At 43.1% G+C, this 16,323-nt stretch overlaps 1 protein-coding gene across 7 annotated transcripts in view; it reads left to right on the forward strand.

Annotated features, from left to right (window-relative positions):
- LOC142568320 (uncharacterized) overlaps window positions 1–16,323 on the forward strand; it is a 258,619-nt gene that overhangs the window by 68,316 nt on the left and 173,980 nt on the right. For all 7 annotated transcript variants that reach the window (XM_075678322.1, XM_075678326.1, XM_075678323.1 and 4 more), the window contains 2 exons: window positions 13,871–14,160; window positions 14,781–14,898. In XM_075678322.1, the coding sequence (XP_075534437.1) occupies window positions 13,871–14,160; window positions 14,781–14,898 (408 nt within the window). The remainder of the gene's footprint in view (window positions 1–13,870; window positions 14,161–14,780; window positions 14,899–16,323) is intronic.

A 16,323-nucleotide genomic window follows, 5' to 3' on the forward strand; every position in this document is an offset into this window, starting at 1 on the left:
GCATGCGACTTGCGGAATTTGTATGCAAGAAATAACTTTTCTATGTTGAACATGCCCTAGTGAAACAAATCAGCAAATTCCTGCTTTTGATGATCTTGAGAAACTTGAGAGATGTGCGGAGGTTTTAAGCATATTTGATATTTCGAATAATCCATATATTGTATCTATTTCGCAATCCCCCTCGAGTGTGTTATAATATCTGGATTTGACTGTAGTATTAGATGCTGCCTTGCCAATAGCTGACCTGCTTTGGTGAAATTACAGATAAGTGGTGCTGCAAGTTCCCAAGTTAGATACATTTTCTGAAAAAACTGCCTGCTTGAAAGCCCAGTGGGTTATGTAAAAAAAGAAAAAGACATTGAAAGGGTTTTAAAATGTAACTTCTGTTTAGAAGCCTAGAATCAATAAAAAGCAAGCTTTAGATAACCTTTGGCTTTTGATATGTGCAAGAGCACCAAGCAATTATCCTTTAAAGTAAGTTTCACAATGTTGGGCCAATGTAATTTGGGCAGTTAATTGACAAAAAAGCAATATCTGATCTCTTACGAGGACATCATGATACTAATGCACAGGCTTTTGTGGATGTGAATGACAATGCTTTGCCTCTTAAATATTGTGCAGTGCTGTCGACATCATTCGCTGCATCACTCTGCAATAGGGTATTTCATTACCAGCATCTTTGTGAACCTGTGAACATGGGGTTAGTGGTAGACTTCGAGATTCTTTGAGAATACTAAACTTTTTTTGGAGGGGGAAGGGGGCAGTTAAAATTAAGTATGTGTATCTTTTATTGAGTCACATGCTGGCATCATACACACCATAAGGAGGTAAAGCAAGGTTAGCAGAATAATTGTGTGTTTGTTGACAGTGCAAGTAGGTTCACATATTGTTGATGGTTCAAGTGAGTGCTTCTATGTTGGCCGGATAAGTCACATTTGTCTACTGTGTGTTTCGCAGTTCAAATTGGTCATTTGTGCTGACTTCCATTTAGCACACCACAAGGTATACAAAATGTAACTCTCATGGCGTAGCAGCATGACGTGTTTGCAGAGTTAGCAGCTGCTTCAGTGATATTCTTGAGAAGAAGGGGTTGGGGCTATTGCTAAAATAATACCAGTCCTGGGAAAAAAACTCCATCAAATCATTGCTGTGATGCACTATAAGGTTCACTAGTAAACTGGCCACAGTTACTGAGATGCCACAATCTCTTATAATGCATGCATTGTGTAGCACTGAGTCAGTATAGCTGGCAGCCCATGCAGCCAAACCTCTATAGGCCATATTTACAGCTGAAAGCTTTGTTAAATTGAGATTTTCATTAAAGTGAGGTTTCTCTTTTACCAGTTCCCCCCTCTCCCCCCTTAAAAAACAACTGTGGATTCTGCACATACTTGGTGTCAAGAAGAGCTTGCCAGTAAACGTGTACAAGTCAAATCAGTTAGACAGCTGAGTAGTAATTTTACGATCAAGCGCACTAGCTGTTGCTGTATGTTCTGTGTGTAATGCTTAATAGCAAGTTAATGCATATGAGAGAACAACACTGGAGTGTGGACCAGGTTTAATGTTTAAACCCATTGTTAGATTGCACCACACATATCAAAAACACTTCCTCTTTGTTTGCTTTGTACTCACTTTCATGCATAGCAGGCAACACTACATAGACTATCTTGATACACTTCTCTCACTACTCACATTTGCAAGTGAAAAATAGTGCAGTGCATATGAGAGAGAGATATAGATATGCATAGTGTAATTCTGTATAATATTATGTTCATACTTTTATGTCGCAAAGCATTGTTAGAGTTTGAGGACAATCCTGCTGCTGACATCCAGTTGTTGGATCTGGAGGACAATCCCAATTGCTGTCCCCCAGATATTGGACCTTGCCGTTGGGTGCGGGAGTTGGCCGAGGTTGAGGAGGACTTTGAGATGAAAACTGGAGGTTTATTTACATTATTTACAGTGAGAGTACAAAGAAATTAAGTCATAAAGTCATTACGGGCCGGCAGCAACTCGGATGCTGCGGCCCGTGGCAAGAAGCTCGAAAGAGATGGATGAAGGAATGCTCTCTTGCTGCTCCCAGTCTCTGGCTTTTAACCCTTTCGGTGTCTCGAAATCACGTCACGTTCGGCCAATCGTCGAGCCCGCTCAGGTGGCGTCATTTTTGGCCAATGGTAGGCGCCCGTGCGATTGTGTCACACCCGGCGCAGAGGGTCGCTCCTTGGGCCCCAATTGTCCCACAGCTTACTTCTCTCTGCGGTATTGCCTTCCTGGCTTGCAACTGCCTTCACAAAGGCAGATGGGGGGATTGCTGCCAGGGCTTCACGGTGCATTACAGCCATCTTGCCTTGGGACCCACGTTACCTGGAACTGTGCCAGGCTCCTGCTACACTTTCAGGAAGAGTCAAGCAGTGAATAGCTTCACCTGCGGCGCACGAGGTGGGGGTCGCCAACTTGTTTGGACGTGCGGCGCCTCGGGAACATGGTAGATGTACTTCTCCACTCCTTAATTAGCTGACGTGATTCGATGTGGTCTGGTGAACTTGAAGTAGGCTCCGGAAAAGGTCCCGTATCTAACAGCATGATGTACTTATTACATGGAAGGTGTCGGAGATCTCTTCCTATTTACTTCCGAGTGAGCAGAGTGATATACTGTATTTACTCGATTGTAAGTCGACTCGAATGTAAGTTGAACCCCCCCCCCCATATCGCGTGACAGGAAAAAAAAAAGCATATCCGAGGGCGCATTCGTTAATGAAAATTTATTAGTAGCTGACATGGTCACTGGACTATTCATCTTCCCTAGTGCTGCCATCGTCATCGTTGCAACGGTCCCACAGCGCGTTGTCGTCCTGCGAAATTTCACATTTGGCAAACGACCGCACCACGACATCTTGTAGAACAACAGCCCACGCCGAATGCACCCAACCACAGGCAGCCGTCAGGGAGGGAGGCTGTTTTGACAGGTCCGGTTGGCATAATTTCGTGGTCTTCTGCCGCCAGCCACTTGTACTCACGGTGGAGCAGGTCCTTAAAAGGCGAAGATCCGGGCTTGTTTCATGACCATGTCACACTTCAGTGGCAGGGACTGATCACGCATTTCAACGACGTACGCCGCAAGCTTAGCCTACAGCTCCGGAAAACTTCCACTTCGGCACGTGGGAAATTCCTCACTTGCTGTCACAGGTGAAAATTTTGCTTCGCTGCAGTCGCCACTCTCGCACCACCAGTTCAGAAACATCGAACTTGTGGCCCGCTGTGCAGTGATTTGTTTCTTCGGCGTGAAGGATGGCAACCTTCTTGACCGCTGCTGTGAAAAAGTGCCGAATGATTAGTGGGCCTGGAGCACTCATGACGACTGAGGAAGCATAGAAGTAGCACGTAGCCGGCAGTCAAGTAGAGCGCGTCAAACCAATGCCTTTCGTCAAACTATAGAGAAAGCTAAGCACAACAGGGAAAGAGAAACCCGTGAGCGGTGTCTGCTCTTCCATGCACTACCGATACTCCCCGCAAGCGCGGCCGTTCTGAGGGTGCCGCCGCGAATGGAACAGCGGCGCATCCTTCAACTATCGACACTTCCCCATGAGTGTTGTGGGCACTGTAAAACTCTCAAAAATGTTGAAAAACCCTTCCAAAAAGCAAACAAACATGCAGGATAACGAAAAGCTACGGGCAGGTACAAAGAGCAAACATAAAATTGTAACTACATTGTAGCCACCGTTGGTCTCCCTTTTTTGGCGGTGCCATGTTTTGGTTTCGATTGTCAGTCGACCCCCCCACTTCATATTTTCAAATTTTAAAAAAGTGATTGTCTTACAATCGTGTAAATACGGTATTTGTACCACAAGTGGCTGCATCGCAATGCTTGCACTTGCAACTAAAGCATAGTATGTCACGTATGGGAAGCACAAGGTGCGCAAATAATATGTCATGTGACGTAATTTTGCGTTGACAAGTTGTATAGTTGTAATACAGTAAAATCCTTGCTAATTAAAAAAACCGGATAATTGGGACTTGTCCTCTCAGAGGGTCCTGGCAGGCATATGCATTATTTAGTGCAATCAAACTCTCGTTAACTCAGACAACTCTCGGTGCTCGACGAGCACGGTGCACCTCAAATGTGCAGCGCAAAAGAGCAAGAACAGCGCTAGCAATTAAACTAAAACGAAGTGGCGGAGTCTGCGTTGCTATAGTCATCAGCAGAAATCTTACATGAATGACAGCAACGCCCGTAAGCTTCGTACCTATTTGTGCTTTAAAGCCTTCTTGCATTTATCACTGTGCATAACACCACATTGGCCGCGTGCCTTCATAACTCTGTAGTCGCCATCAATAATCTTGTTGATAAAGGCTGTGATTTCTTCTGTAGTACTTGGGGCAAACAGTAGTTTCGTTCTGACTTGGCGGCACGTTGGCTGCGTGCCTTCATAACTGCATAGTCGCCATCGGCGATCCTGTCTAAAGTGACTGCATTTTTATCCGCCGTGGTTGTGGCACACAGTAGTTTCGTTATGACTCTGTGCATGCATTGGCCACGTGCCTTCAAAACTGCGTAGTCACCATCCACGATCGCGTCTATACCCATAAAACACAGAAGCAGCTGATTAATGTCTAAAAGATGTCTTGAACGGCTAATTCAAAATTTTACTAGCTGTCTTGGCCAAAACATTTTTTAGCCGTGGACGTCTAGAGGTACTTCAGTAAGCCTTGCTAACGTTACCCTAAAAGTAAAAGCCGACATCTTGACTTTTAATAGACATTCCCAAAATTTTTTTTGGCAGCGTTTAGAGTAACACGAGGGGTGTTTACAGTTGCAATTCATTATTAAATGAGGCACGGGCATCAGAAAAAGTTTATATTGTCGGATAGTAATGTACAGGTAGTTCTAGATGTGAACCATCTTTTCCTTAGGAAGTGCTGGTAGCACGCTAATATTGTAGCATAGCCTGAGTGGTCAACAAGTGCGTCTTGCTTAGACCAATCATTGAATGCTGCCTGTAACAATGATTTCCTGAATAATAAAAAAAAAAAACTTTTGTTTTTCAATTGTGTGCCAATGTACATGTTTGCCTGGAGCAAAGGTGTCACCTCTGCATGTAATGAATCATTGTTGACAAACTGTTGCCCTTCTGGGTCTCCTAAGAACTGAAATAGTTTCCAGTAGGGAAACATTTTGTTAGTGATGCTGCGATTCAGGCAGAAATGACATCCTGGTTACAATTACAGGTAGTATAAGCATGACACCAGCATACAAAAGCGCAAGGTAATGCTACAATGTTTTTCTAAAAAATAGATGGTTTACACCAGGAAAAACGGTCTGCACATCACTCTATCCACCAATATAACATTTTTTTTCCGATGTTCATGCATAATTCAAATGTGAATTGGAACTTACTTTGTGCATGCCCCTCATGAAATATTGCCCTATGCTCACGTAGCATCTTGCAGAAATAATGGCCAGTTCTTTGCCATACCATCCATTAGCATATGACATATGATATGTTACTGGAAGTGAAAATAAATCAGAATATGCTGTTATAAATTCTTTCGACACAACTGTACAGATTAGCTCTTCATGCAGTGTAGGGCACCAAGCATGAATGCAGGCTATAATGCAGCAAGGCATCTACTTCACACTGCGTGACATAGTTGCATAATAAATTAGAAAAGATGCCGAATGTATATTTAACAAGAGTGACAAAGAAATGACAAAGGTGGCTGCACATGCATCTTGAAGATTATCGCTGTCGCAACCATAGCAGGCCAGGCTGCGCGGAAAGTTTCCCTTAGTGGGAGAGTGCTAGCCGCCTACAAATTTTTCTCTTGTAGGCCTCATGTGAAGGTTCTTGTAGACACAGGAACGGAAAACCTGCACACAAGAAGAAAAAAAAATCTAGAGAAAATAAAAGTGTGTAAATTGGAACTTCTTTTAGCAACACATGCCAAGCAAGAAGTTTGGCTTGCATTAAAAATAAATTTAAACACTCCTTTCTCTTAGCCTATTAAGGCCTAAGAAAAATCTATGAGCCAGATGTTGATTTTTGGTACACAGTCGTCTTCTAATACAGTAACTCCTTCGTGAAAGTTTTTTGAATAGCTCTTTATTATTTCAACATATTGCACTGTTCAATTGTTACCTTTATTTCATACTTAAACATGACATAATATAGGACAAACAGGTACCATACAAAATACTGATGATAAAGTATAACAAAGCAATACTTTTCGGGCTGTATGCTAGGTCAATCACTTTTGCTGATATAATTTCCAGCTGACCGTAATTGGCTTAAGTCCATAACCAGTCATATAAAATTGAAAGTACTTCATGACCTGATGAAATGAAAATTTTGCCTCTATCTTGGCAGTGGTTACTTTATGTTTGCGCTAGAAAGTGCAAAGTGATTTGAAGAACTAGCAAACTCATCAATTCACCTATAGCCTCAGGTAATTCTTAGCACCTACGTTAACTATGTAGCTGTTGAGAATCCACCGCATGCCAAGTGGTGGCCCGTGCTGAATAATTGCACACATAGCGAAACGTCAAGCGTGGCAGCCTAATCAGAGGTCCAAGGCAAATAAGTTATTAAATTTAAATAAAACCTCTAATTCATATTATTGAAATAGATGGCAAAATACAACACCAGGAAAGTTAGAGTTATTAAGAAAATTTACTAAGTACCTCTGCATGCTGCTGGAACCTGTAACACCATGCCTGTTCTACGTGTACATGTTCCACCACAACAGAATCTGCATCTCAGACTTGTGCGCATGCGCACATGTATCTTTGTGCAATATCGTCATAAGCTCTGCTTGATTCGCCTGTACCAGCTTAGCCAGTTCACAAGGTATTGCACTTTGCCATTCGTTTCAGTGGTACAGCAATGAGATCCTCTGAAACATTCTATTCCTTTCAAAAAGTGCAGGAAAGGTGCAGAGCTTGTTCACTATTTTCCTGCACCCTCTCTACTGTCGGTGCCAACTTGGTGCCGGCGTGCAGGTGCAAAGCAGCAGCAAAGCATACGACATAGTATATGGGTAAATGTGCCACTGAAACCCCACTTACTCAAGTCTGTTGTGTCTGTGAAAGCACGGGGGGGCATTTATGCCCCAGAAGTCGATCATAACTGCGGTTTCGGGACATCTCAAACTTGCGCAGGCAGTGCACATTAGTTGGGCAAAAAGCAACACCTGCACCGCATCTGCACCTCAGCATTCAGTTTGAATGTTGCATTGTGCCTGCGTCACAGAAATTGAGCTGCACAATTACTGAACTTGTTGTACAGCACCACGAACTGGATAACATTGGTGCAAGCAAATTGGATGGACCTGCAATAAGGCCAAAATACGGTCTGCGCAACCTACCTGAGGGGATTTATTCAGCAGGTGCCAGCTGAGTAGCAGTGGGGGCAAAGCCAAACCAAAGCTCATTCTTGTATGGAAGTCCTAACCCATGTTCTATCACTTGTAGCAGCAAAGCACACACGCTACAGTACACGCAATGAACTGAGAAAATACTTCTTGCTGATGCTGTACAATAATTTACTACAAAGAAGAAACTAGATCACGTAGAAAATTTTAGAATACAGATATTGCATGCTGACTCAAATACATTTGTGCATCAGGGAAGCCAGGTACGTACAACGTCCACTGTTCTAGAGACATTTTGCTTGTGTATGGAATACTGGCAAACGGCGACACAACAGAGTTAATTTACGAGTTATTGCGCAGTATTGACTACTTACAGTTGACTTTGGGAAACTAAGTATAGCAGTAGAAGTAAACCGTCTCTACACACAAGTGCTGCAAAACGGGATAATGGTGGCAGCTTGTTAGTATGGGTGTGTGAATATTTGAAAAGTTAGAATATTAGCAAATATTATATTTTTAATATTCGTATTTGATTACAAGAAATAGATATACGAATCAAATCAAATATATTGCTGGCTGTGCGGGAGCAAAGACAGTTCTTAGCATTTGTTTCTATCCAATCTAAGAATATTGGGCTATTTTGTGTTGCTAGCAAAATTTTGCCTGCAAATCACACTTAGCCACTAAACGTCTAAACCATGCCGGAAAGCCAGCCTTTCGGTAGCAAGGGGAGGGTTTGCATACAGCGAGGGCGAACTTTTCTTTTTAGAAAAGTTTTATTTTATTTTATTTTTTCAGCACCACCCCCAATTTTGCACTTATTGCTTGACAGCAAGTGCAATGAGGGACAACTGGCACAGGGTCAAATGCCTCGCCCGAGTTTACGGGCATTTGATGTGGTATAATAAGGCACAGGCTGCGAGCGCAGCTAGTGAGAATTATTACATTTTCCAAGTTAACATGAACCAAATACACAATGTTTTAGTATAACAGCTCACTAACCTAGTTTTTTAACATTGGCAATGCAATTGCGATGTTCCAGCATAACAAATTACCCCACTAGCTAATTAATACATGTGCATATCATAATTAAATATTTGATTTGACGTTGAAACCTGTTCGTATTTGATTCCTATTAGAAAATTTTGATATTTGCGTACCCCTACTTATTAGGGATCAGTTTAAAAAGTGCCTGCTTGTAAAAGACCAACTAGCAATTTTACCATAAAGTGATCCCTGGTCTTAACCCATATAGTAAGAATTTGTTTGTTTTCTTGTTATCCTCAATAACTTGGCATTTAATTTGGACATTCTTTGGGTCCTGTGTAATTTGAATTAACGAGGTTTTACTGTGCAGTTAAATCCTGATAATTAGAAATCTCTTAATTGATGGATAATTCAAACTGCTCTGTTGGCCCTGCAAAGTCCTATAATAGAGAAAAACTCCTATGAATTCGAACTCTAAAACCCATGCGACAATTATTTCAAACAAAAATTTCTCATTTCATGGGCCACTTTTCGAAAAAAAAACCTGAGCCAAAGGTGAGGGTTCGATGTGTAGATAGCTGCCGTAATGTTGAGAAAAGAGATGCAGGAAGCTGAGGCCAACCCGGAGCAAGCAGAGTGGTGCACGCCCTCCTTTCCCGTCCGGCTTAAAAGGAGCAGGAAAGAGCCCGCAGCAGCGTGTGCTTGATCACATTAGTGGGAGTAACGCCCCCCCCCCCCTTTCTCACTCTTTCCCTTTCTTTCTACTGCTCACTCGATCACATTACCGCCTGCTCACCTATGTCCCGACGCAAGCTCGATCACATCATCTCCAACGTTGTGCACAAGGGTGAGGATGGCCCGCATTAAGACACCATCCTTCTCGGCTCACCCTTGCACGTTTTCCCTGGCAGTTACAGCAAATGGCACACGAGGCGCCGAAATGTTATCCCTCTTGGACTTCATACGGAACCTAGGCTTCTTCCGGCACATATAGTTGTGTGCTGATGGTGGAAAGATAACGATTTTTTGAATGTGAGCCCAGTGAAGGATTTGTTTTTGCACGCTGTACGACACAATTGATGAGGCGCTACATATAAAGGAGCTCTCCTTAGTTCGAACTCAGCTTTATTGTAGTTATTCTTAGTTATTTATTATATAGTTATTCTGTAGAAAAGCACCGCAGATAAACTGCACTGCAAAAGGCATGGGTGAGGCTTCTATGACCATACTAGTACTTGCGTAGCTTCTACAGCATTACCTGCTGTGTATGAAAAGGAGTATAGTAGAGTACGCTGTAGGGAAGGCCGTGCCATTGCTAGGCAGAGGTTAGGAGATCATGGCATGAGTAAATTTTTGTTACTCGTGCCGTGATCTCCTAACTGCATGGCAACACCAGAAGAAAACTTTTTTGTAGTTTTCTTCTGGTGTTGGGGGGGGGGGGGGTTGGCCACTCAGTGTGGAAACGGGACGTGCTCAGCATTAGTTGAATTTGCGCACATGCATCTTGCCACTCGATTTCAGGCTGCATGTGTAGGCTGCGATAAAAGGTTTTTGGTTTTTTTCGTGGCACTGTTAGTTTCCAAATTTCTGCTTACAATTTTACATTGCAATGACCCAGCAAGGAAACAAAAAAAAAAAATTATTGCCAATGGTGGTAGTTAAAGAACAAAATGTCTCCCTCTTTGCTATGCCTGCAGTAAAAAAAGTAAGAAACTATTTTTCCATGCCTTGCACAGTGGAAATTATGCCTTTGGGCCCCTTTCATTGTCTGTGCCTTCTGTTTGTCTTGTCCCTGCACTGTTGCTCTAATTTAGCTGCAACATGTACTAGTACCAACGAGTCGAAGTCAGAACTCTTCTGCGACCCGTTTTGTTTCATGACCAGCTTCACGATTGTGATACGATGCTCCCTTCTAGATTTTCTATCCTTTGTGGTGTCAACAATGGGTTTGAGCTTGGAGAGCTTATAAGGACCTTCAGGGTGTAAAATAAATACTATGCCTTAAGCAGGTTTTATACCAAGGTGGCTGACAGTGCGGTGGCATTTTTGTTTTGGCAGCCGCTTTTCTATCCTAAACAGCAATGTTCGTATTGGTGAAGACAAATTCATCTGAAAAAGACTGCCCCATTCTTGCTTTTTTTTTTTACACATTATGAAAGCCCTATTATTTTTCATGTGATGCCCAAGGACTTTGTTAAAATCATGGTAAAAAATACATGGTCTCCACCAGTAGAACTAGGACAAAAAAATATAAGCGAAAGTGTTTATTTGTAAGTTTAATTAGATTGTTGTTCGTTTAATGAATGTTCAACTGTAATATGCTTGTGGTGGCTGCAAGCAACAAAACAGAGCTGCAGACAGGATTGTCTTGCATTGTGGGTTGTGCCAATACAGATCTGTTTCAGTGGTTGGGGAACATGAAAAGTTAGAATAAATTGGAGAATTCGAGAATTTGTCATTTAGCAGACACCCTAATGTTATGCACTTAATTTTTTGTTTTAGACATGCCTGGCAGGGTACTAGTGCAATTTTTTTGACCGGTTTTCATATAAATACTGAGTCTAACATTTCAAGAGTGAGCAAATGAAGCTCTGCTTCATTTCATGTTGGGCGTAAGTGAGCCTGATTATGCGCTGCACTTTCTCTCTGCTGCCCCAAATTGGTGACAGAATGGTGGAGCAGTGTAAGCACGCTTTTTTGGCTGGAAGTATAAAAAAATGAAATGTGCCTTATTTTGAAAAGCAAGGTCTAAGGCAGGGGTTCTCAGGCATGTTGGTACCAGGGAACCCTGCTAAGCTCCATAAAGTGCCAAGGAACCCTCCCCCCTTCCCCGCCCCTAATATAGTGACTAGGCATAGCACGCAACATGTTTGGGGCCAATAGTGGTCTCCATTGCGATGTAGCTGGTGCTATTCATCTTTGACAGCTTTGCACCGAGTCAAAGCAAAACTATTGTTTGCCACAACTGTTGCTTACGAAACCGCGGCCACTATCAACGTGATCATAGATGGCGACCTTGTGGTTCTGAAGGCAGATGGCTAACGCATGTGCCAATTCAAAATGAAACTACCGTTTGTTGCAACAAATGCGGGTGAACCCATGGAATAAGAATAACAAGAGGCAAAACTATGGATAGGTGCCAGTGCGAGCGCGAGTCAGGATAATGTCCCGCTGCATGAGGAGGAGACGCGCAGCTTCAGACATGCTATCGTGAGTTGGCGAATGTTGGCATGCCGCCCCTTGCGGTGCTGCAAGGAACTACTTTTGTTATCCCTCGCGGTCGGAGCGGAGTGCGCGTGGCCACTGTCTCCGATGGCATCCCGTATCGTCTGCTTCTGGCCACTTGCGCTGGGTTGTTGGATGCCGCCATAAATGTTTTACACCAGCGTGGTTTGCACTCATGGAATAAAAGACCTTGGGAGCGTTTTAGTGTAAATATTTCTTTCATCATTTATATTTAAGATGACATGCTTTTTATGCAGTAATGAGAACAAGAAACTAGCGCACTTGAAAGATCAAACGATCTGCAATCGTAGCCAGGCACATATAGAAAGAGCAAACAATCGGCAACCATAATCTTGAGCATATAAAAAACTGCACTTGGGACTTTATAAATTTTTTGACGTAATGGAAAACTAGAATTTGTTCTACTTTGTTGTCCTGTGCCATAAAAATTACTGATCAGAGTATGCAATACATAGCTATTGTGCGGCGAAAAAAAATTTCATTATATATCTGCAGCACATTTGGGCAGTTGTGGACAGACTGAACAGCAGAGTAGAAAAGAGTCCGCCGCTCACTTCGAGCAGTCAAAGTCATCCCTTCGTAAATTATGCAGTTCCTCCACTGCTCCTGTACAATTTAAGTGTTCACTGTGTATGCATTCACTGATTATCAAAAATGGAGTGCGATGCTTCGTCTCAAACTGTAACAGTGAATATAAGTCCTGTGCGGAAAACGCTCGAACTTTCAAACCTCCAAATACCTTAATGCTTGCAAGAATGTGCAAGAGCTATAGAAAGTGAGGATTGAGAACTGACAATAAGCGACTACGCTTGCTAAAAGCATTTCTCCTGCGGAATGGTCAGCAGGCGTAAATACTGCGCTGACCTTGGGAGGCACAGTCATCCCTGGTAAGCCTAAAAAGTCATTGTTGCTCTTTGGTGCAGTGCTGGTTGCTGCCTGTTTCATGGCACTCTGGCCAGCTTAGCAAGAGCACATTTAGCAACAGGCATCGTGTTGAGCTAGTGTTTTCAAGCAATGGCTACCTAAGAAATACATGTATCTTGAATCTAATGCAAGGGCGACACTCTGACATCAAGCAGCCATGTGCGAGCAGACGACAAGAGCACTCCCTGCGTCGGACGGATCCTCTGCATCCCTTCGACGGCTTTGACAAACCATCACATGACCATACACCAGGTGTCTGGCATTCGGTAGGGGCCGCTGTCACGACGCCTGCCGCCACGCTCCTGCGTGACGTTGACGATGTGAGAAGGAGCTAAGTTGCACCTCCTAAATTAGTCTTTCTTTGTGCTATCTACGCAATCATGGATGGTGACCAAAGCGGTTTTATGCGCGCCGATAAACACAAGAATAAAGGCTGGGAACAAGCAGATGAAGCGGAAGTACATCTCTCTTGCTTCAATGCAAAGTAAAACAAAAAACATGCAGACATTCCCTTTGTGTGTTTTATTATTTCTCTAAACTTCAATTCTTAGATTCAACCAACTGATCGCATAGATAACAGATGTTGTCTTGAATAATTCTCGAACTCGCGTGTCACCACGAGCGACGTCACACTGCGGACCCGATTACGTAGGTGCAGGAGCCTGACTATGTCACTGCCCCTCTCTGGGCGGATTCGCCGCAAATGAAGAGGGAAATGGTGTTTGTATTGAAATTTCAGGCCTTTCCGCTGCGCATAGCGATGTAATTCTTTGCAAACACGATCGTTGGCGCGCATTGTATGCTCTGCGCTTGTCAGCTCAAAGTGGTCATACCTGGTGTGGGGCCCTTTATGACCACAGTTAGGCACGAGGTGTTCTGGCGTTGCTGTCGCGTATCATGTATACAATTTCCGCTGATTACTATGGCAATGCAGACTCAACCGCTTCGTTTCATTTGGATGCTAGCGCTGTGTTTGCTCTTTTGCATCATGCATTATTGGTGCTCCGCGCTCACCGAGCTACTGTACTAGAACCAGCTCGGTTGTGCTGCTCTATGCATTTAATTTTTAATCCTCCGATGTATGCATCAGCCTGTACGCTAGTGGCACCTACCTTCAAACTGCAGAAATGCTCGGGGTTTGCTGACTTAGCCACTTGGCGAGCGCGGAACCAGGGTAAATTTATCATTGGTTTGCAGAACACTGAGGAGGGGCCTGCGTAACCTCTGGGTTCCGTAGAACCCACTTGGAGAGCCCATAGTCTAAGGATTGTTTTTGGACATTGCGAAAACTTTTATGTAATGTTTGAGCAACACATGTGACAGGAAGGTCCCAATACCCATGCAGGCATGACTACCGGTACGATGACCGTCATAGTGACCGGTACAGTGACCGTGGCCGACCATCAAGCCGAACCTCCCAGGATGCTTACCTCGATGACTATGACAGGCGGGGTGACCGAAGACACAGGGACAGTCACAACCGACCATCATCAAGGCACAGTGAATCTGACAGCTCCTCTCCAGAATCTCGAAGGGGTTATGGCACTGGCAAGCACCGAAAGTATCGGGATGTTGACAAAATGGCATCTGGTGCCTACTATGATCAGAAAAACTCTGGAGGAGCTGGTGGAGCCGGTAAGGCCTGTGGCTAAGCAAAGCCTGATTGATAAATTACGGTTATGAAATAACAAAAAGGTTAATTTTATTGAGGGCAGAAGCTTTTTAATCCCACGCATTTATTTGTTGGTTTAGCTTGGCAGGTTGCTTGTTGTTCTGTCTCTGTACAATTAGTTTTGCGGGAGAGAGTGCACTGAAAAGGTGAACATAGTTTAAGGAATTTGATGTAGTAGTAGTAGTCAAGGAACTATAAGTAAATTATGTGTACATACATATGCTGAACAATATTCTTGTCCTGCCTGGAGAGTTGATTGTTAGGAATACTTTAAAAGCGCGTAGGCCTTCATGGCATGAGGCCTAGTGCAAATCTTCTTTTAAAGAAACCAAATAATGCATTCGGGTATCATATACTGCAACAAGCATCAGACGCAAGTTGCAGAACGTTGTGTGGACTAACCAGCACATGCAGTTATGTGTGTTTGAATTTAACTAATAGTTTTACATGTTGAAATGCGTGTAAATGGAACGGGGACAGAGTCAATTTGTACTATGCAATTTCTGATTGTGCTCTGCCATTTCTTTAAACAAGCGTCTTTTGACATATCTTTTTTTTTTTTTATTTTCCCTTTTGTCTTCAGGTGGCTACGACTACAACACTTATAGGAGGGACTATTACAATTACTATCACTATGGCTATGCACCACGCTCAGGCTACGGTTATGGCTATTATGATGAGTTATACAGAACCAATCCAGCGTAAGTCGACAACAGTTTCTAAGCAAGATTTGATCTGCTGCTGCTTGAGGGGAGGCTTGTGTTGAAGGAAGGTCTCAAAAGGTTTCTGTTCTGTTCTGAAATTTTTTTTTTTACTTTGGTCCTTGATTATCAATGGTAACATTTATTAATACCACAACATTATCATATGCATCATTCTTATTAGAACTTGTTGCAGTATCACAACTGAAACATTTTCCTTCATGTTTTCTTCCCTCAAGCTTGTGATGCTGACTGAACGTGCTCATATAGCTGAACTTGGTGCAAATTTTATATTATTAATTCATGAAATTTTGCTTATACTGGGTCACGATTTTGTAGCGATGCCTTTCACTCTATTTTAAGCCACCCTTACCATGCACCATTCATGCCCAGCTGATCTCGTTGATAATGTGGGCGGTGCAATGTTCTGACCACTGATGGAGTGTGAAAAGTAATAACATAAGAAAAAGCATCGCCACATTATCGCAGCCTAGATATTTTCGTGTCCTTTACATTCCACCAAGCTGCAAAACAACACCATCGCTTTGCTGATATCGCATAAAGGGGCACTAAAGGCAGACAGTTATAAGATTACCCTTGTAGAAACATTGAAACGTTTATTGTATGCCAGGAGATTATTTGGTTGCAGAGAAATACCCAACTGAATGGTGCGCACATTACTGCAATTCAAATTGCCTTTGATACCTAAGGTCACTGATGGGAATATTCTAAGCTGTGCTGGTGATCTGAGGTCATGTTTTGCTGGGCATTACTACCTGCTTAGAGTCAGAGGTCCACACAGAGAGTGGGCTCACATTACTGCAAGTAACACCAACACAGTAGTGTGAAAATGTAGCATCAGTGAGTTCTGCCGTAAAGTCCTCTAAAATTGGACAGACTGCACTTTCTTTTTTGTCGAAAGGTGATGCAATGACTGTATTTTTCAACGTATAATCTGCAGCACCAACTACAACAGCCCGAACAAAAAGGCGAAAAAAGATCCCGGGAATATAATTTGTGCAAATAACTGCATAGAACAACGCTCAAATCTTTGCAAGAACAATCTCCATTCATGGATGCACAACTTGTCCATGTGTTATCTACGGCCATTGGCTTGCTCTTCGGCAATGCTGATGATGTTCAGCGTCTGCCGCACTGTAAAGTTGTATTCGCGCGATGGAGCAAATTGTAATTTCAGCTTGCAAATAGCATGTAACGTGATTGTGTGCCACCCATTCACGCCACATGCCCTCAGTCCGTGCGTAGCTTCTTGGAATATGGAGGAGAGCCAAGGCACTGTTCATATTTTTTGTTAGGTCACGTTTGCTCCGTCACCGTCACCCATGTGAGGGCTTGTCCATATGTGCTTTCATCCTCAGTTGTGTGAATCTTAGTGGTGAAGTGATCCAATTCGCATCGCATGTT

The sequence above is a fragment of the Dermacentor variabilis genome, unplaced genomic scaffold (genome assembly GCF_050947875.1).
Source record: "Dermacentor variabilis isolate Ectoservices unplaced genomic scaffold, ASM5094787v1 scaffold_18, whole genome shotgun sequence".
NCBI lineage: Eukaryota > Metazoa > Arthropoda > Arachnida > Ixodida > Ixodidae > Dermacentor > Dermacentor variabilis.